The following is a 21,577-nucleotide window of genomic DNA, read 5'->3' as shown; positions in this document are numbered from 1 at the left end:
CTCTGCTTGTTGTGGCCCAAGATTTTAGCATCTCTTTAACAGAAGAGGCATGCATCCCAAAAGTCATGACAGCCTGTTTAATTTCTTTGAGATCATTCATACGGACAGACTCCCACGTATCTTCCTTGATGACCCTAGGGTTTCTGGAACCAATCACCTTTTCTGTTGTTATTACTGGAAAGGCATGTAGAGCTTTGTGGAAATTGTCCCGGAGGGATTTATCCACAGATGTAGTTAAAATTTGCCTTTCTACCCTTTGCTCTTCTTCATCAGAATTTAGAAATTCCTCAATCTTTTCAATTCTATTCACCATTGTTTTTTGCAATGTCTGAATGTCCTGTCCAGAATTATGTTCCAAAGCCTTCATTGAGGATTCTAGAGTATGAAATTTGTCCAGTAGAGATAACTTGTCATCTTTGGACATAATTTTTATGGCATAAACCGTGCCTTCTTGTATTGATAATCTTTCCGCCAATCTGTCATAAGCTTTAGACAAAATTCTATTGTCACATTCAGCAGTTTTGATTCTCTCAGTTAATGTTTCAGTTCCTACAGAAAGGGACTGCTGGAATTTACGATCTAATTCAGCTGTTCCTTCTTCCATAGTAATGAATTTCTCCTTAACATCAGCCTGTACCTTTTCTAGATTTTGCTCAGTTAACCAAGTCATGTTAAACAAAGATCTGTTTTCTTCCTGGAGAACTTCAAACTGATTCTTGAGAAGATTGTTGTCATTTTCAATAGTTTTTAAACGTTCAACCTCTGCCTTAAGAGATTTGATCATTTTCCTATTATCAAACCAAATAGTGCTAAGGAAAATTAAGAATCCCAGAAATATCCATAGATGTGGGGTAATAGACACCTCTTGTAAAATCTCCCATATGGTACACTCAAAAAAGCTGTTGAAATTCGAAATAGTCACATTCTCAGAGATTTTATTTATAAAAGAAAAAATTCTTTTACCTGCAATGACCGGTTCCTGCCAGTGGTCACGAAAGAGTCCACTTGAGTCCACGTGGCCTAAGTCTGAAATAAATGACTCAAAAACAAAATTGGAGCAGACAACAGGCTGATTAATAGCAATTGGGCCGGAAAAGGAACAGAGAGAAAGCCGCCAAAGTGAACAAATCAAAGGGACCGGGCGTGTTTGGGCTGGCTGGCAGGGCCGCTGTCACGTGACCCGAGCGCCGGCGGAGGTGGGAGGGGAACAGAGACTCATCACGCTGTTACAGAGGCGCTGCCGATTTCAAACCGCCGGGGAGTGCTAGCTCTCCCGTCCCGCTTGATTCTCTAGCAAGCAGCAGGGAAAATCGAGTCGCTCAGAATCTCAGCTGTGTCCCCAGCCGTAGTCGAGTCGGACCGGCTGAAAGGGTACAGTCTGCGCGCCCAGGGAGACCACCGCTAGGAGCGGTGGCCCCAAGAGACTCCGATTTGGGCCGGGTCTCGGCAAAGCCCCACGGGGCGGGCGCCTAATGTATCGGCGTAAATAAATGCAATGCAGATATTAAAGAATATTTACCACTTTAATGATAAACTTACAGAACCGAAGTTCCCGCTTAGCATAGGAGGTAGGAAGGAAAAAGGGCAGGGTGCAGCCTCCGCGCGCTCGATTTATCTGTTCACAAACTCCGCCCCCTAAAGGGGCTGACTTAACCCTACAATAACCATTTGACAGAGTCTGATTAATACATTCAGCAGTATGAATTCTCTCAGACAATGTCTCAGCACCCTCTGTCATTGAGTTTTGTCAAATTGGTTGTATCCTTTTCCAGAATGCTGAATTTACCTTTTAGTTGGTTAGTATCAGTCTGTAAAGACTGTATCATTTTTCAAAGTGCATCATTCCTGGCCCTATTATCAAACCATGTTTTTAAGGAGAAAATACGAAGGACAAAGCTAATCCCCAGAATCAAATAGAGGGATGTAGGAAGGAAATCATATAAACCTTGCATAACATCGTACATGGTATAAGTAAAAAAGCCTTTGAACTGGAATGCTGAATTGTCTGTAATCTTGCCCTTTTAAATTATAAATTTATATTTTAAATTATAAATCTTACCTGTGGCTGGAGTAGGGCAATAACCGTTATCTGCCAGTAGGTGTCATGGCACACTTGTAGTCGTGTGGTCAGTTTGAATCTGATTTTAGTGTTAAATGCTGAAAGATAGGCTCAAATTAAAAACAGTTATTTAGTGTAAATCACAGACTGTGTGCTCTGCGGAGGTCCCTGATTGGTCAGCAGTCATACAAGCACAAGAATAGCAAGGTAGCAGTGTCAAACAGAGGCACCCGGGGAAGCCCACATCCCGCCTGAGTTTCCACAGTGCAGGAAAAAACTGGGCCCAGAAGTCAGCTGAGACATTTAATGAAAAAATATGAAGGACCGTGGCTACTCAGGGCCGCTGCATGGAAATTCTATACCCAAATGAGTGACGTGGAGCCTAATTGTGACTGGCTAGGATGTAGAATAAGGGGAATATTCCTCCATTGCTGGTGGGAGTGCAAACTCATACAGCCACTTTGGAAATCAGCATGGCAGTTTCTCAGAAACTTGGGAGTCAACCTCCCTCAAGAGCCAGCAATACCACTCTTGGGCATATGCTCAAAGGATGCACACTCATACCACAGGGACATTTGCTCAACCATGTTCATAGCATTATCTTAGTAGCTAGAACCTGGAAACTACCTGGATGCCCACTCAACTGAAGAATAGATAAAGAAAATGCGGCACATTTACACAGTTGAGTACTACTCAGTGGTTAAAAAAAAAAAAAACAAAAAACAATGACACCTTGAAATTTGCAGGCAAATGGATGGCACTAGGGAAAAAAAAAACAAGCACATTCTGACTCAGGTAACCCAGACCCAGAAAGACAGACATGGTATATTGGACATAAAACAAAGGATAGCAAGCCTATAGTCCACGACCCCAGAGAGCTAGGTAACAAGAAGAACCCTAAAAGAGACATACATGGATCTTCCTAGGAATAGAGAAATAGACAGGATCTCCTGAGTGAATTGGGAAAGGGGGGGGCGGTACATGAGGGAATGGGATGGTCCAGGTGGGAGAAGGAAAGAGGAAGAGAAAGGAAAGAGATATCTTGATTGTGGGAGCCATTGTGGGACCAGTGTGAAACCTGGCACCAGGGAAATTCTCAGGAATCTGCAAGAAGGACCCCAGCTAAGAACCTAAACAAAAGTGGAGAGGGTACCTGAACAGGCCTTCCCTGTAATCAGATTGATAGCTACCTTAATTGTCATCATAGAACCTTCATCCAGCAACTGATGGAGGCAGTTAACACTGGGCCAAGCTTCTGGAGACCAAAGAGAGGGAGGAGCAATAATATGAGCACAGATGTCAAGACCATGATGGGGATACTTACAAAAGCAGCTGACTTGAACTAATGGGAGCTCACTGACTCAGGCCTGACAGCGGGGGAACCAGCATAGGACCAAACTAGGCCCTTTGAATGTGGGTGACAGTTGTGTGTCTGGGGCAGGCTGTGGGGACAACTGACAGTGGGACTAGGGTTTATCCCTAGTGCTTGAACTGGCTTTTTGGAGCCCATTCATTTTGAAGGACTTCTTTGCTCAGCCTAGATATAGGGAGGAGGACTTGGTCCTGCCTCAAAGTGATGTGTCAGACTTTGTTGACTCCCCATGGGAAGTTTTACCCTCTCTGAAGAGTGGATGGAGGGAGGGAGGTGGGGGAGGGGATGGAGTGGAAACTGGGATAGGTATGTAAAATGAGAAAAGATTGTTTTAAAAAATAAAGAGAAAGAAAGGAAAGAAAGAAAGAAAGAAAGAAAGAAAGAAAGACGACTAAAGAACAGGGGCCTGGAAAAAATAGCTTAGCAGTCAAGGGCACTGACTGCTGTCCCAGAGGACCCAGATTCAATTCCCAGCACCCACATGGCAGCTCACAACTGTCTGTAACTTCAGTTCCAGAGGACACCCTCACACAGACAAGTGTGTACAGAAAATATAAATAAATAAATAAAATGTTTTAAAAAGGGAAAAAACAACAACCAATGAGCTACATCCTGTTGTATCCAGGATTTATTCTCTATTACTCTCCTATTCTGGTGTCTTTGAAAGCTCACACTCAATACCTTCTCTGATTGGCTGTTTGAAGCTGCCTTTCCTACACTTCCCTACCAGAATGACAGTGAATCAATTTACTGAGAGAAATGATGTCTCTGAGGGTGTGTGTATGTTTGTGTGTGTGTGTGTGTGTGTGTGTGTGTGCGTGCGTGCGTGCGTGTGTGTGCGTGTGTGTGCGTGTGTGTGTGTGTGTATCATGAGCATGCCACATGTCCAAGGAAGCCAAAAGAGGATGTCAGGTCCTCCTGAAACTGGAGTTACAGACTATTGGGAGCTGCCATATGGGTTCTGAGAACTGAAACTTGGGTCCTCTGCAAAAACAACAAATACTCTAAACTATTGAGCCATCTTTCCAGCCCAAAATTATTTTTTTAATAATACATAAGCATTGTGTACATGTGTATGAAGCTGTAGGACAACCTCAGTTGTCACTTCGACAATGCCATCCACCTCCTTTAGGACAGTCTCTCATTGGCCTGGTGTTGAACAGTTTTGCTCTACTGACTGGTTATCTAGCCCCAGAGACCCTCCTGTCTGCTCTTGCCTAGTGCCAGCCCAGCAGTTTTGGTTTGGTTTTTTTACATATGGTTTTGAGAATTAAACTCAGGTACTTGGGCTTCCAAAACTAGTGTTTACCTACTGAGCTATCCCCTAGCACCAGGAAATTATTCTTGGGGTTTTTTACCCCCCTTCAAGACAGGGTCTCACTAAGAAGCCTTAGCTACCTGGAACTCACTCTGTAGACCAGGCTGCCCTCAAACTCACAGAGATCCGCCTGTCTCTGTCTCCCAAGTGCTGGGTTAAAGTCCTGCACCACCACCACCCAGCTCAGATGAAGTGTCTGTGGTCACTGTAGTAGTGAAAGCACCCAGGGCAGCAAGAAGCTCGCAGTCTCATTGAGAGGAAGTCATCAGGCCTAGAACCCACACGTCATACAGTAATCCTAAAAGCCACCTGCATTTCATGGGTTATTGCATTAAGTATGTGGGCATGTTCTGCCCAGGCTGAGTGGGAAACTAGATTCCTTGAAGGACAAGAGATGGCAGCTATAGGATATGGAGTTTGGACCAAAATTGAAATAATGGTAGGTCTAGAGACGGATGGCTAGTTCCAGCTCACTGATGTTAAGAAATATTTCAGAGAGCTGGAAAGAGAGCTCAGCAGTTAAGAGCACTGGCTCTTCTGTTTGAGTCCCAGCACCCACATGGTGCTTCACAACTGTCTGTAACTTCAGTTCTGAGCGATCTCATGTCCTCTTCTGGCTCCTGTGGGCACTGCATACATGTGGGCAAATCTCCTAAAAATTTAAAGAATACACTGAAGTTTTAGTATGCCAAAACAGGGTTTCTCTGTGTAACTTTGGAGCCTGTCCTGGAACTCACTCTGTAGACAAATCAGGCCTCGAATTCACAGAGAACTAACTACCTGCCTCTGCTTCCCGAGTACTGAGATTAAAGGTGTGTCACCACCGCCAAGCCTCGGTACTTTTTATATTCTCTTGAGTAGAATGGATTCAGTCCTGGCTACGTACTGAGGTATTTCTTTGTTGCTCTGTTACTTTCCAGTTAAGGTCTTAAAAATCCTTAAGCTGTGAAAACTACATAAATGGATTCTAAAATGCCTGAGCTCTTCTTTTAAGCCTAGCATAGGTGATGTTGGCTCATTGTGTAAGACTCAGTTTGTACAGTAAATTGTGAAGGGGGAGGGCGTGTGGCCATCTTGCCTGTTATGAAGTAAGTGGTCAGTGTGTCTTGTTCTCTCTTTCAGGTATCCAGACCATTGACTCCACCCAAGCTCTGTTCCTGCCCATTGGAGCGTCCGTCTCTCTCCTAGTAATGTTCTTCTTCTTTGACTCAGTTCAAGTAGTTTTCACAATATGTACAGCAGGTAAATTAGCTTCAAGTATACTAAAAGGAAAAAATTATATTTTTAATCATTGTTCAAATATTATGATGTAAATATTATCTTCTGTGCCATGAAAGTCAAATCGTCTTCATTCTGTTAACACCGTCTGAAAGAAGGTGGGCATTGGAAAAGTGAAGAACTTCAATGACAGTAGATGTCTGTGGCCTCTTTCTGCCAGGCAGCCCAAAGGCCCGTTCAGCATAGTGGCCAGTGCATTCTCCAGCACTGAGCCTACAGCCAGCCAAAGTCATTAGCTTTCAAGCTAAGCCATGGTGGAAGTACAGAAAAAAAAATAAAAGTTAGTTGACTTTAGCAGTTCACCTCCGCCTGCTGCTTGTTCTTTCCTGCTGAGTTAAGAGAATTAAGAAAAATCTTTACGTAACTTTCCCAATTGTCAAGAAAGATGTTTTGGAAATCTGTTTTGCATAAGTTATGCCATTTTTTCCTGTAATTAGTAAAGAAAAAGGTTTTTAATGAACCGTTTTCTTTTCCTAGTTCTTGCAACAATAGCTTTTGCTTTTCTTCTTCTCCCGATGTGCCAGTATTTAACAAGACCCTGTTCGCCTCAGAACAAGTAAGTTCTTAGGGCTTTCCTCTAAATTAAGAGTGATGGATTGGCTGGAGTACACAAACAGCCAGGGGTGGGGAATGGAGATGTTTAGCCGCACTTGTTAAAACTGGGAGATAATGTCCCCTTTGCACCTTTTCATGACAGAAAGTACAGACAAATCTTCCCAAGTGGGAACTGGTGTAACCTGCTTTCTGCTTAGCTAGATTAGGAAGGACAGGCAGTGAGAATAATGATTGAACTCAGAATTTCTTATTATTCTGCCTTCTTGTCAGTACATTGTCTGCACCTTCCCTCCAGAAGCCATTGCTCCATGAAAACCATGCAGCATGGTGGTGGAGGTGGTGTTAAAGCTAATCCATGTGGCAGCTGATTTTCCAGAAATTAGTGTTGACCATGTAGATTTTCCTCCCATCTTACAAATGTTATTTCATCATTGCTAAATGAATGAAATCTGTTCCTTCTCTTCATTTTATTTTCTCTTAAGAGAAGGCTTTCCCTAAGTTCAGTTCTCCTCTAGACTGAAACCCATGTCAATAATTCAGTACAAAAACACACTGTCAGACAGTCCAATGGTTCAGTGGGTTAAAGTGCTCATTGAGCTAGCCTGATGGCTTGAGCTTGATCCTTAGAATCCGCAGTGGAAGGACAGACTCCATGAAGTTGTCACCTGTCCTCTACATGTACCCCGCCCCCCACACACACACCCAATAATAGTAATAAAAAATGTAAATTTTAAAAATGAAATGCATTGCCAAATGGGAGCTAAAGATACCTCCAATGAGGCTTGGGTCATTAATTTCCCAGATAATTAGGTGTTTCCTACAGCTCTGATTAGCCATTATGAGCTCTGATCACGAAGAACCGCAGGAGCATTTGGTTATTGACTGAAACACGTCCCTAAGTCCAATAAATGTGTCTTCCAGGATTTCCTTCGGTTGCTGTGGACGTTTCACTGCTGCTGAGTTACTGTCATTCTCTCTGTCTGTCATGCTTGTCCTCATCTGGGTTCTCACTGGCCACTGGCTTCTTATGGATGGTGAGTAACATGACAGGTTGTAATTGTAGCTAGCATGCTTTTATAACGGGTCATGGCTTCAACTGTGGGCCAGGAACCTGCGTGAATGTGTGAATTGCAATAAAAACAAAAACAAAAAAAGAACGTCACCAGTAGAAGGTTACTAACCATGCTGTGACTAGAGGTTCAGAACTAGACACATAATGGATCCACGGTTCTCACAGTGTCACCTGTGTTGGAGCCTCATGTCCTTTCACCAGACTTAGTCCAGAAAGCACAACACCCTCTGCCCAAAACACTTCAGCTTATAATGACACCTATTACATGTTATAATTGTAGGGTTTTTGCTTCACTTCAAAGTCTCGTCTCACAGAAACACAGTGGTGTAATAGAAAACGGAAACATTTAGTATTTTCCTACTGTCATTTCTCAGCATGTAAATACTGAATTAGCATAGCTTTGGAGTGGGTTGTGTTAGAATATTGAGTTTTACAATTGCTGTTTGAGCCAGACATGGTGGCACATGCCTTTTTTTTTTTTTTTGTATGTATTTTCCAAATGTAGTCCCAGCTGCCCTAGAACTCCTTCTGTAGACCAGGTGGCATGTGCTTTTAATTCCAGCACTCAGGATCTCTATGAACTTAAGGTCAGCTGGTCTACAGAGCAAATGCCAGGAGTCAGGGCCACCCAGTGAGACCCTCTCAAAATATAATAAATCAATAAAATTGGTGTTTTGAGTTGCTGAACTAATTTTCATTTTTAAAAAATAATCTAGTAAATTTTGGCTTGGAATTAGGACAGAATTTCCAACAGTTTCTAAAATGGTACCAAGGATACTTCCTAGTGTTTTGTATTACATATTTATGCAGAGCAACATTCTTGCATTGACACTGATCAAGATAGCAATCAAATTTAGGAAATAGTGAGACATCTTTGTAGAGAGTGTCATTCAGCCAAGATTTATTTATGTAACAGTTGTCAGGCACAATCTTCATTAGTATGCAGATTTTCTTTTGTTTCTAATGGTAAAATTATATGTAAACCAAAGGATTTCTATAAGTTTATAATTTACTATCAGTGAATGTTTGCTTTGTATATCAGTTTTATATGCCTACTATCCAGGGTCACATAAACATTTATTGAGCAACCATATAAAGACAATACTAAGAAAGAGAATTACAGACCAATCTCACTCATGAACATTGATGCAAAAATACTAAATAAAATACTGGCAAATAGAATCCAAGAACACATCAGAACCATCATCCACCATGATAAAGTCGGCTTCATCCCAGAGATGCAGGAATCAACATATGAAAAATCTGTCAACGTAATCCACCATATAAACAAACTGAAAAATAAAAACCACATGATTATCCCATTAGGTGCTGAAAAAGCTTTCGACAAAATACAATATCCCTTCATGATAAAGGTCTTGGATAGAGCAGGGATACAAGGTGTAGTAGGGGCTGCGGGCAGGCCTGCTTTTCGTCCCACCCAGCTCCCGCTCGGCTAGCTTAGCCCCAGAAATAACAACACACAAACTGTATTCATTTAAACACTGCCTGGCCCATTAGTTTCAGCCTCTTACTGGCTAATTCTCACATCTTGGTTAACCCATTTCTAATAATCTGTGTAGCACCATGAAGTGGTAGCTTACCAAGAAAGATTCAGCATGTCTGACCTGGTGGCTTGTTCCATGGCGTCTGACCAGAGAGGAGAGGCATGGCGTCTGGCTCACTTCCCTTCTTCTGCTCTGTCTACTCCACCCACCTAAGGGTTGGCCTATCAACTGGGCCAAGGCAGTTTCTTTATTAACCAATGAAATCAACACAAACAGAAGACTCTCCCACATCAACAAGGAACATACCTAAACATAATAAAGGCAATATACAGCAAGCCAACACCAAACTAAATGGAGAGAAACTCACAGCGATCCCACTGAAGTCAGGAACAAGACAAGGTTGCCCACTCTCTCCATATCTATTCAATATAGTTCTTGAGGTCCTAACTAGAGCAATATGACAACAGAAGGTGATCATGGGGATACAAATTGAAAAAGAAGGAGTCAAACTCTTACTATTTGCTGATGATACGATAGTTTACATAAGTGATCCCAAAAATTGTACCAAGGAACTTCTACAACTCATAAACACTTTCAGCAATGTAGCAGGATACAAGATTAACTCAAAAAAAAAAATCAGCAGCCCTTCTGTAGACAGATTATAAAAATTATAAAAGGACCGAGAAAGAAATCAGAGAAACATCACACTTCATAATAGCCATAAATAGCATGAAATATCTTGAAGTAACACTAACCAAACAAGTGGAAGACTTGTATGACAAGAACTTTAAATCTTTGAAGAAAGGAATTGAAGAAGAAACCAGAAAGTAGAAAGATCTCCCATGCTCTTGGGTAGGTAGAATTAACATAGTAAAAATGGCAATCTTATTAAAAGCAATCTACACATTCAATGCAGTGCCCAGCAAAATTCTTCACAGACCTCGAAAGAACAGTACTCAACTTCATATGGAAAAGCAAAAACCCAGGATAGCCAAAACAATCCTAGGCAATAAAAGAACTTCTGGAGGTATCACGATCCCTGACTTCAAACTCTACCACAGAGTACTGAAAACAACCTCGTATTGGCATAAAAACAGACAGGAGGACCAATGGAACTGAATAGAAGACCCGGATATTAATTCACACGCTTTCGAACACCTGATTTTTGACAAAGAAGCAAAAAATACCAAATGGTTAAAAGAAAGCATATTTAACAAATGGTGCTGGCATAACTGGATATCAACATGCAGAAGAATCAAAATAGATCCATATCTATCACCATGCACAAAACTCAAGTCCAAATGGATCAGAGACCTCAACATAAAGCCAGCCACACTGAACCTTATAGAAGAGAAAGTGGGAAGTACACTTGAACACATTGGCACAGGGAACCACTTCCTAAATAGTAACCCCAGCAGCACAGACATTGAGACAAACAATTAATAAATGGGACCTCCTAAAACTGAGAAGCTTCTGTAAAGCAAAGGACACGGTCAACAAGACAAAACGTCAGCCTACAGAATGGAAAAAGATCTTCACCAACCCCACATCAGACAGTGGTCTGATCTCCAAAATATACAAAGAACTCAAGAAATTGGTCATCAAAAGAACAAATGATCCAATAAAAAAAAATGGAGTAAAGACCTAAACAGAGAACTCTCAACAGAATCTTAACAGGAATCTTAAATGACTAAACGACACTTAAGGAAATGCTCAACATTCTTAGTCATCAGAGAAATGCAAATCAAAACAACTCTGAGCTTCCATCTTATACCTGTAAGCATGACCGAGGTTATGACAACTTATGCTAGAGAGGTTGTGGGGAAAAGGGAACACTTCTGCATTGCTGGTGGGAGTGCAAGCTGGTACAGCCCCTTTGGATATAAGAGTGGCGATTTCTCAGAAAATTGTGCCACAAGGACATGTATAGAGCTCAATAAAAATCAGTAGCATAGAAAGAAAACTTCATGTGCATAAAAATGCTGGGATCTGCTGTGTGCAGCAGTGGTTTTCACCACATGTCCTGTCACATGAGCAGTCACATGACCAATGCTTCCATAAGGTGTTGTGCTGTCACATGGGGGAACACTGTCGGAAGATGTCCCAACTTTCTTGTTTAGGTTTTCTCATTAATTTTTGACTTGTGTATTTACAAACCTTCACTTTTACTAAGGTTTTTGCTAAACACAGCTTAAGAAACTGGCTTTAAAGGACTTTTGTATAAATTGGGTCAGAGAAATGGAAGGAAGGCAGCTAGAGAGAGGGATGTTGGCAAATATGTTGTTTAAGACTAAAATGTTGCAAATATTACATTGATGGATTAATGGAGGAAATGCAATAGAAGAGTGAATTACTGAAATGAATTTTGTTTCTAAATGAAGTAAGGGGGCGTGACTCAGGGCGTGACCCTCTTTTGTAGAAAGGGTCTCACTGTGTAGACCAGGTTGGCCTTGAACTCACAGAGATCTGCCTGCCTCTGCGTCCTGAGTGCTGGGATTAAAGATGTGTGCCGTTCTAGTTCTTAGCAAGAATAATATTCTCTACCCACAGGGTATTGAGAAATAGAAGTGAGAATGTATCCCCTAGCTTGTGGCTAGGTAGCTCAAGATGACAGAGATCCTGGGTTTCCAGACAGCCCAGCTTGGTGTGGTAGCATAAAGAGAGCTGTCACCTACCTGAAATCCCAGCAGGTCCAGGTGGGCTGCTGCAGTAGGGACAGTTGTCTGAAATGAGAGTTCAGAGCACTACTACAGACTAGAGAGCTGGGTACTCACAGACTTGTGCAAAGAGACCTGCCATCCACATACTGACTAATCCCCATGCTCACCCCACCCCAGCTCTGGCCATGGGTCTCTGTGTTGCCATGATCGCCTTCGTCCGCCTGCCAAGCCTCAAGGTCTCCTGCCTGCTTCTCTCAGGGCTTCTCATCTACGATGTCTTCTGGGTGAGTGTCTGTTTCAGTAGAAGCCCTGTGCTCCTATGAGTTTAACTGAAGCAGTTGGTGCTTAAAGCTGTCTGCTGCTAAATATGCAAAGCCTGGCATGCTGGTCATCCCAGGTGAGTCCTGCTACTCTGGGACTGCAGGTACTGACCTTGTACAAGCATTTGTCTGTCCCTTTGTTGGTGGGCTCTGGGATACAGTAGGTAGTATGTGTGACGGGTGCAACAGGCTGTTGAGAATTCTTATGTAGAATTTCCACTGGAAAGGGAAATGTGAGTGGAAAGACAGAGCGACCTGCAGGCCAACACAGGAAGTAAAGATTCTTCAGCCAAAGCCTTGACCAGGGCCTTCTGGTTCTGAGCTGTTGGGATAACTGACTAACGTGGGTGGCGTGCAACTTCTGTTACAGTTGTGTGTTCATTTTGGCAGGTATTTTTCTCAGCCTACATCTTCAACAGCAATGTCATGGTGAAAGTGGCCACACAGCCTGCTGACAATCCCCTTGATGTCCTATCCCGGAAACTCCACCTGGGTCCCAATGTTGGGCGTGATGTTCCTCGCCTGTCTTTGCCTGGAAAATTGGTCTTCCCAAGGTAGGACTGGCCTCTGGGTCCCCATCCTGCAATGAACATCCTGCCTTCTTGTGTGTCTTCCCCACCATGGGCATCCGTCTGTCTTCGGTAATCCCAATAACAAAATACCACAGAGATCCCCAAGAGAGAACAGAGCTATCCTGCTCATGATCTAAAGGACCCTGTCCATCCTGGCAGGGAGGTATATGTGTGGCTGTGGCTTCACCTCTCATGGTAGAAGCTTAGGGCATAACTTGTTCTCTCCAAGGATCAGGAGGCAAAGAGTCCCTCAGTATGCCACCCCCTTTGCTCCAGAGGAACCCCTTTCTCCTTCTAGGCCTTGCTTCCTAATGGTTTTTACAATCTTGGAAAACAGAACCACCACCTGGGGCCAAGTATCAAAAGACAAGCCTGTGGGGTATTTTGTTTTCAAGCCAGGACTCAGATTCTATAGTTTTCTTGCTTATTCACTTCTAGTTCTATTCCTGTATGCTCTGATAAGATTCATAAAATTGTCTCAGGTTTAAGACTTGCTTTATTGCCTAAAATGTGATGTGTTTTTAAAGTTCGATAGGCTGCTGTGAAGAATGTGTGCTCCACAGCTATTGAAATAGTCTGTAGACATCTGGGTTTTCTTTTTTAATCTAAATCACCTACATTTTGATTAGTGGTTATTAATTTGTGGGTCACAACCCCTTAGGGTAGAATAACCCTTTCACAGAGGTCGCAGATTCGATACTTACATTATGATTTATGACAGCAAAATTACAGTTATGGAGTAGCATAATAATTTTATGCTTGGGGCCGCTACAACACAAGGAACTGTATTAAAGGATGAGAACCACCGTGCTAGAGTTTCTCCAGTTTTTTCCAGTCATGAGTAGTCTCTCCTGTGAGTTCAAGGCCAGCCTGGTCTACAGAACAAGCTCCAGGACAGGCTCCAAAGCTAGACAGGGAAACCCTGTCTCAAAAAGAAAAAAAAAAAAGTAATCTCACTAGTTTTGGAGAATGAGGAAACAAGCCACCAGAGCTCTGTGCTGGGACCAAGGTCAGCACTTTCACATCCCACCAGTGGTGACTGTCCTATGGGAAGTGGGAGGGAGAGGTTGCAGCATTCCAGTACTCCCTCGGGTGACAGATCTCACCAGAGGAGCAGGCCTGCTGTCCCCTGTGCACTTACCGCTTACACCATCTAAACTCAGCGTGTCTAAAGCCAGACCACCTCATCCAACCATCCCCAGACTGTGTGCCTAGTCCTAGTTTTCAAGGTTTCAGAGTAGCTCATTCTCAACTCAAACTATCTCTCAAGGTTACACCTAGTTCCGAGCCCTCTGAGATAGAAGAGTGCAGAATGCTGTCTGTCCTGCCACACCCAGCCACTTAACTGACCCAGTAGACCCTGGCTCCCCTCCTTCCTGTTTCTCACTGCTTATAGCCTTTCTGTTGTTCTGTGCTTCTCAGCTGTCCTGGCATCTCATGTGATTTCTGATGCAGCTCCTTCATTGTCACCCTGACTCTTCTCATTTGCAGCATCATAGAGACATTGTTTAGGTTGCCATCCTCCACCTTGGAACAAGTACTGCTTAATATTGCCACACCGTGGCATATCACTGCAGTTGGCTGTAATGAACAGAATCTTTGTTTTTCTGAGACATTTGTAAAACTATATTCTCATGGTCACAGTCTTTTTTTTTTTTTTTTTTTTTTTTTCCTCTCTCGGAGACAGGGTTTCTCAGCTTTGGAGCCTGACCTGGAACTAGCTCTTGTAGACAAGGCTGGCCTTGAACTCACAGAGATCTGCCCGCCTCTGCCTCCTGAGTGCTGGGATTAAAGGCGTGCGCCACCACCACCTGGCTCATGGTCACAGTCTTGTTGAAGCAGCCTTGGCAACCAGTGTGCTGCTTCAGTTTCTGTCTGATGGGGAAGAGACCCTGTGAAGGACTCCTAATTCTTCCCGATTCTGCCCAGGTAGAATCTAGCTAAAGGAGCTGCTTGCAGAGTGTCAGAAGCAAGGAGTTTCTGCAAGGCCTGCTCGAGAATGTAGGGTGCTGGGTGTAAACATCTGTTCACCAGCTGTTAGGCCCATTCCTGTGACAACGGAGACAGCCCTGACTTAGCCCAATCCTGTAACAGAAGACATACTCGTTGGAGCAACTCCCTTATGTGTGCAGGATCCCTACCACCAGGTCCCCTATGCTCTTACCAAGAAAAGCATAATTCAGTTAGGTGGGCAAGAAACCCTGGGTGACAGCTATTCAAAAACCAATGCTGGCCGGGCGGTGGTGGCGCACGCCTTTAATCTCAGCACTCGGGAGGCAGAGGCAGGCGGATCTCTGTGAGTTCGAGGCCAGCCTGGTCTACAAGAGCTAGTTCCAGGACAGGAACCAAAAGCTACGGAGAAACCCTGTCTCGGGGAAAAAAAAAAAAAAAACCAATGCTGATGTACTTAAAATGATTCTGGCTTTGCTGTGTTAATCCCCCATTTGCCTAACAGACCAGACTTAACCTCCTGTCTGTTTAAATTGTTCAAAGTGTAACCTGGACCTGGGAACCAAAAGAGATTTAAGGGTGACAGCATATGGCGGCCCAAACCTAAGATGTGTGTAAGTTAGTAACATCTTCTCTTCTGTCGGCTCCTCTGGACATTAGCCACACCCTTCCTCATGCTTTCTCATTCTCTCAGTGAAGAGATTTCTCCTTCCCCAAATGTGTGGAGTGATTTCTGTAACATGTGGATAGGTCTCATGTGTTCCAAGAGTGAATGTGTCATAGACGGTGACATTCCCATAAGAGGTCACCCAGTACTCAACTCACTGTCTCCTGGAAGAAGCAGCTACCTTGGAGACCACCAAGGCCAGTGCTCTGAGGTCTTTGCACTTCTTAAAACTAGTGTTGAGCCTGCCATAGTGGTGCATCATGATAATCCCAGAATTCAGGGGCTGATGAATGATTTAAGTTTGAGGCCAGCCTTGGACCATAGCAAGACCCTATATCAAAAAGAAACAGACAGGACCAGGCATGGTGGCACATGCCTTTAATCCCAGCATTTGGGGAAGAGGCAAGTCGATCTTTGTAAGTTCAAGGTGACCTGGTCTATATAGTGAGTTCCAGGCAAGCCAGGGCTACAATGAGACCCTGTCTCAAACCAAAAGAAACAAGTAGAGATCCTTTTATGTCTTAAAAAGCTAACGGACTTCAAACAGAAGCATGGAGGTTGTAGTGTGCAGTTTCCCTAACAAGTGATCCTGTGTTTCAGCTCCACTGGCAGTCACTTTTCTATGTTGGGCATCGGGGACATTGTGATGCCTGGACTCCTGTTATGCTTCGTCCTTCGCTATGACAACTACAAGAAACAAGCCAGTGGCGAATCGTGTGGTGCCCCTGGTCCGGCTAATATCTCTGGGCGCATGCAGAAGGTCTCCTACTTCCACTGCACCCTCATCGGGTACTTCGTAGGTAAGAAAGGCCAGCAGGAAAGCAGCCAGTCCCTCCCTCCTTCCCCAGCACTTGCAGTTAGACCGCACCTTCAGCTGCTGCCCAGAAGAGCAGTGACTCTGCTGCTTATAACCAAGGAGACCCATGAAAGTGTGTGCTCCATGTGCCCCGTGCCCCGTGCCCCTGTCTGAGAAACATGTAGGAAGAGCACGGCCAGTTCTCAGTCCAGCACACACCAGGTGCTAAGGGTCTAGCCAATTTCTTCCTTGTTTACTTTCATTGGTTCCAGTGCCTGCATCGCCTGACTCTTCCATCCTAGTGTTTCTCTAGCCAGCACACAAACCGCACAGGAGGAAACAGAAACAATACACAAGCTCCTTCCTTTCCCTTCCCTCCCTCCCTCCCTCCCTCCCTCTCTCTCTCTCTCTCTCTCTCTCTCTCTCTCTCTGTCTCTCCCTCCCTCCTTCCCTCCCTCCCCCCTCCCCCCACTCTCCGGATGCTGCAGGGTAAGTATAAGAAAGCATCTGCCTTTACTGACCTTGCATACACCAGAGGTCCTGTCAGTCTGTAAACCCTGAGGAGTCAGGCTAGTATTACCGCATCTAGCAGGTAAGGAGGCCGAGAGGGGAATGCTCAGGCAAGTTGTCAAGTATCTTAAGTCTCAAGAGACCAGGCTTAATGCCAGCACCATCCGCATAGTGGGCCGTGAGCCAGTCATGGGGATTTCCATGACAATTCTACCTGTTACCTGTGTCACAGCCAGGTGGCAAAGGGTCTCTGTTCTCTTCTCTTCTCTTCTGGCCACTCAGAGCCACTCAACAATGTCTTCTCTCCTAGGACTGCTCACTGCAACTGTGGCATCTCGAATCCACCGAGCTGCCCAACCTGCCCTCCTCTACTTGGTGCCATTTACCTTATTGCCACTCCTTACCATGGCCTACTTAAAGGTGAGAGAGCTGCAGCCACCAGCAGGGAAGCAGCAATGTGCCCTCTTGGTTTTAGTAGGTTTTGTTTAGAGCTGTCGACAGGAAGGGCTAGTGACTAAGTCACTGCATCTTTACAGGTGATTGAATAACTGAAGTCTCAAGAGTCATCCTGTTGACTTCGTTAGCTTTGTTTGGGATAAATTATTTAATATTGAGGCTAGAAAGATGGATCAGTGGTTCAGAGTCCTTGCTGTTCTTGGAGAGGGCCCAGCTTCAGTCCCCAGCACTTGCATGGCAGCTCACAACCATCTGTGTATTACTCTTGTTCCAGGAGATCCAACACCTTCTTTAGGACTCCATGGGCACCAGACACACACACGCTGTACATGCACACATAAAAATAAATATAAATTAATATTTACTATTAAGACAATATATGATTTCAGTCCCCCAAATCCCTATTTTGGAGTAATTTTTTTTTTCTTTTTAAAGATTTTTGTTGTTTTTGAGACACGGTCTCACAGTGTAGCCCTGCTTGGTCTGGGAACTGGCTATGTAGTCCAGGCTGGCCTATTTACAAGGATACACCACCTGCCTCTGCTTCCTATATATACTGGACATACCACCATGCACAACACACATGTACACATGTGTATATCTGTGTCAGCCCGAATAGTGATTTATTTACCAGGTTTTTAGCCTCTCGTTTTACAGATAAGAAACAGATAGATGTTCACGAACATGCCAGGAAGGTAGACCTTCCCTCAGGAAAGGCTCAGGGTGGGTGTGCCAAATCCCCAGAGGCCTGGGCACCTGTAGTGAGTAAGGCTGATGCTCTGTGACCACCACAGAGCATTCCAACACGAGAAAAGAGGTGCCTCTTGTTTGACCCTGAACTCATCACTGTCCCTTGTGTCCCCAGGGTGACTTAAGAAGGATGTGGTCTGAGCCGTTCCACTCCAAGTCCAGCAGCTCCCGGTTCCTGGAAGTATGATGGATCACATGGGGAATGACCAGGATGTTATCATCGCCCTATCTCTCACCTCGCAGTTTTGTTTCCTCTAAAAGCTGGCCTGGTACTCAGAGGAGCTGCAGCGTGACTGGGATTTGCTTGTGAAGGGAGTGCCGGAGGGTGCTGGAGCCTGCAAGCCCTTCGCTTAGTGCACGCTAGGAGAGTGGACCTTCCAGAAGTGACTGCTCTCCCCAGCACTCCCTCCCCAGGTTTTATGGATCTGCACTAGACTGTTTCCTTGCGGGGAGCGGCAGAGCTGACTTATTTAACAACTCCAGACAGCAAGGACTTGTTCTAGAACGTTGAACACTAAAAGGATGGGAAAAAATAGCAAACAGAAGTTTCTTCAGTGAACCCTCCAAAACTTTGGGACCAGTTTCCTATGGGGGACTCCATTTCAGAGACCTGGGACAGAAGTTCTGTCCTTCTACTCTTTTTTTTTCCTTTTGGATTTATTAAATATTTTCTGTGGTGTGAAGTGACTTATTAAATCCACAGACATTGAATGACTTCTCACAACACACACATGAGAATTTGTTGTGATGACTGTGTCCAACCGTGTTGGCAGTAAGCAAGGACGCGGTTTTATACATACGTACATATATATATATATATACGCGCACATAGATATCTATGAGTAAACAGCGACTAACCCTGCTAAGATCATGCCGTGTAGCAGACAGGGCTTGCTGTGGTTTGAGCATGTAGAGCAGTTGACTGGCTTCCTTACATAAGCTGCCTCTCCCTCAGGAGTCACAGGTGAACTGGTGGCTCCTGGGCTCTGGGGACCCCTACTTCTTTTGATCAGTGTAGCAAATTAGGGATGAAAAGTTTCAACTTTTTGACCCTTTTCTTTTTACAGGATTCTCGCAGTTTTTAGTAATCGCCTCTTGAACCAGTGCATGTATTATAGCAGCCAGGTGTCTTTGTGCTTTCCGATCATAGTAATGTACTACCTGTAAATACAGTTTTCTATTTTATATTTTTTTGTATTTTTTTTGACATTTCGTTTCATTGGTGCGCTGTATTTTCCATGCCCTCACTCCTTTAAGAAAAAAAAAAGGAAAAAAGCAACACAATCCTGTCCTTGCTGTTGTGATTATAGTCATGGTTCACCTGTGGTGACATCTGCGGACAGATGTCAGTTGCCTCTCTGAAAATGGAACTGAAGTCCACAAGCTGGGGCCGGAGAAAGCTGTATCAGGACTTCAGATCTGGCCCCATGCTGTCTGTGGCCTCCACAGGGCCGGGCACCCAGTGACTAGCACAGTGTCTGCTCACCTTTATTTCAGCATCTCTGGCTGGTAAACTGCCTGGGGTCACCGCCAGCATGGCCTGTCTTGTCACCAGAGCAGGATGCCATCATGGTGTTGGGTTCCTCTGTCATCTTCAAATTCTACTGAAGGGTTTGGGGTTTTGTCTCTAATAAATGACTCCTTTTCTAGCTCTTGTCCTGACTTCACTTTGCTAATTGGTGCTGAGCTCCTATAACTTGCACTGTGCCAGACACTGATGAGAAAACCCTGTCCCCAGATGTCAGCTGCAGCTCTGGCTCCATTCTGGCAATGTCACAATATGGAAGCTCCCATTGTCTGCAGAAGCTCAGACTACATGTGCCATTGGTGACCACTGAAATAGGCCCCTGCATTCAGTGCTGGTGGGGAGGAAACTCCGTAGGAAGTGCCTGTAAAGGCCAAGAATGCCCAGCAGTTGGTCATTTCAGTCCCAGACTAAGGAATGGGACTCTGTCTCACTATGGTATGAGTTTGTGGGGAAAATCTTGCATGCCACTTTGACTACAGCACACATTCACAAGCCTGTCTTCAGAGCTTGGAAGCATGTCCCAGAAGCCTTGGCAGATACCAGAATGTCTTTCCCGTTCTGGAAGGCTATCAGAGGGCAGTGGGGCCTGGGGAGATGCTGTCCCCTCCCTGTGCCTGCTACACACCCTTGTCCTGCTCCTTCATGGTTCGATGTGTTCTCAGTTGTCTGTTAGGCAGGGTCTTTCATCATTCTCAGATTTGTTCCCCAAACCTGCATGCTGCATTCGCACCCACTCACGGGTGAGCTGGTAAACATTTCACCCAAAGCGTGCCGTGCTCCATTCAGACTGCCATGGGATAGGCCATCTTCCAGTGAGGTGTATGGAACAGCTGGAGCCGTGGGGACAAAAGCTTGATGTCTTCCAGCAGGCCAGCATAGGCCTCTGCTACCTGGGTTGGCTACTGTACCCACGAGAAAAAAGGGCAGTGGGAAAGGGATTTGGTCTTGTCACTAGTATTAAAAGTAGAACCTGGGGTTTGTGGAGCACTCCGTACGGGTCACCGGTCGGCCCTTGTGGAGATACTGCATTTTAGGAAACACGCGTTTTCAGAGCCAGGGAATAAAATGGGTTTTTATTTTTGTTTTATCTGTAGGTCTTAAGGGCGCACCATGTGCTTGTCTGATGTCCATGGAGGCCAGAAGAAGGTTTCAGCTCCCCTGAAACCGCAGCTACAGGTAGTTGTGAACTGTCTTGTGGACACCAGAAACCAATGAGTGCCCTGCAAGCGCCCCCTTCTCTAAAGGGTGGATATGGGTGTTTCCCCTGCATGTATGCGTGCTCCCCAGGAACTGGAATCAGAAGTGTTTGCAAGCTGCCGTGTAAGTACTGAGAACCAAACCCAGCTCCTTTGCAGGACCAAGTGCTCTTAACCACTGAACCATCTCTCCACCTCTTAAAGATGTTGATAAAGAAGCCAGTAGTATGCACACTTGCTCTCCAGGGCTCGCCGCTCAGCCTCACCACTGCCCATTTCTTCGGCACCCATGACAGTGAGATACCTTTGGAATGGTGGCCCCAATATCTTTGAGCAGGAGACAAAAGCAGTCAGCTGAAACTTGGAGCTAATGCCTACAGTCTGGCTGCTCTTGGGAAGTGGGAACTCAGACTTGCCTGGGTTTGCATTCAGCCTCCTTAAAAGTCCCTCTCTTCTCCCTGAAAACCCAAGGTCCTTTCTGTCCTTGTAAGACATTCAGTTGTATGTCACTACTGGCACAGGTACTGGGTATTTACACAAAATTTAACGTCCTAGTCCCTTTACCCTTGCAGTCAGGATGGGAGAGGTAGCTCTTGAACACTTAATGTGGTAGCCAACCCTAGACACAAAGACACAGTCACGCTGCAGCTCCATGTTGAACTCGCTACCTACTCTGCCTCACTGTGGGTAGCACAAGATCCCAGGTCCCATGTGGCAGAGCTAGACATGCTTGCTAAGAGAGGACTGAAGAGCAGGCTGGTGCAGAAGCCAGGGCTCCTGTTAGATGTAACAAATGGCCAGAAAGCATGGCAGCAGCTTGTGGCACAGTAACCTTTAACCACAGCAGGGCTCAGAAGTCTGTCTTAGGGGCATTCCCCTGCCAAGAGGGTGTGACAGCCCTGTGTGTGGCACTTAATGCTGGTTAAACCAGTGTGCTGTTGCCTTGGGTATTTGAGTCACACTGGGTGTGGCAGCCTACATAGGAACATTGCAAGATCAGAAGAATTACAAGC

At 44.8% G+C, this 21,577-nt stretch overlaps 1 protein-coding gene across 1 annotated transcript in view; it reads left to right on the top strand.

The window, feature by feature from the left end:
• Sppl3 (signal peptide peptidase like 3) overlaps window positions 1–19,489 on the top strand; it is a 111,786-nt gene extending 92,297 nt beyond the window's left edge. The window contains exons 4-11 of the mRNA XM_041646576.1: window positions 5,872–5,991; window positions 6,505–6,583; window positions 7,504–7,616; window positions 11,997–12,103; window positions 12,530–12,693; window positions 15,929–16,128; window positions 16,945–17,054; window positions 17,956–19,489. Of these exons, the coding sequence (XP_041502510.1) occupies window positions 5,872–5,991; window positions 6,505–6,583; window positions 7,504–7,616; window positions 11,997–12,103; window positions 12,530–12,693; window positions 15,929–16,128; window positions 16,945–17,054; window positions 17,956–18,027 (965 nt within the window). The 3' untranslated portion in view covers window positions 18,028–19,489. The remainder of the gene's footprint in view (window positions 1–5,871; window positions 5,992–6,504; window positions 6,584–7,503; window positions 7,617–11,996; window positions 12,104–12,529; window positions 12,694–15,928; window positions 16,129–16,944; window positions 17,055–17,955) is intronic.
• Window positions 19,490–21,577: the final 2,088 nt, after the last annotated feature.

Source organism: Microtus oregoni, unplaced genomic scaffold, assembly GCF_018167655.1.
Source record: "Microtus oregoni isolate MIOR12 unplaced genomic scaffold, Mior012 000003F_ref0000135, whole genome shotgun sequence".
Taxonomy (NCBI): Eukaryota; Metazoa; Chordata; class Mammalia; order Rodentia; family Cricetidae; genus Microtus; species Microtus oregoni.
Note: the sequence above shows the minus strand (reverse complement) of the source record. Positions and strands in the feature narration are given on the sequence as shown.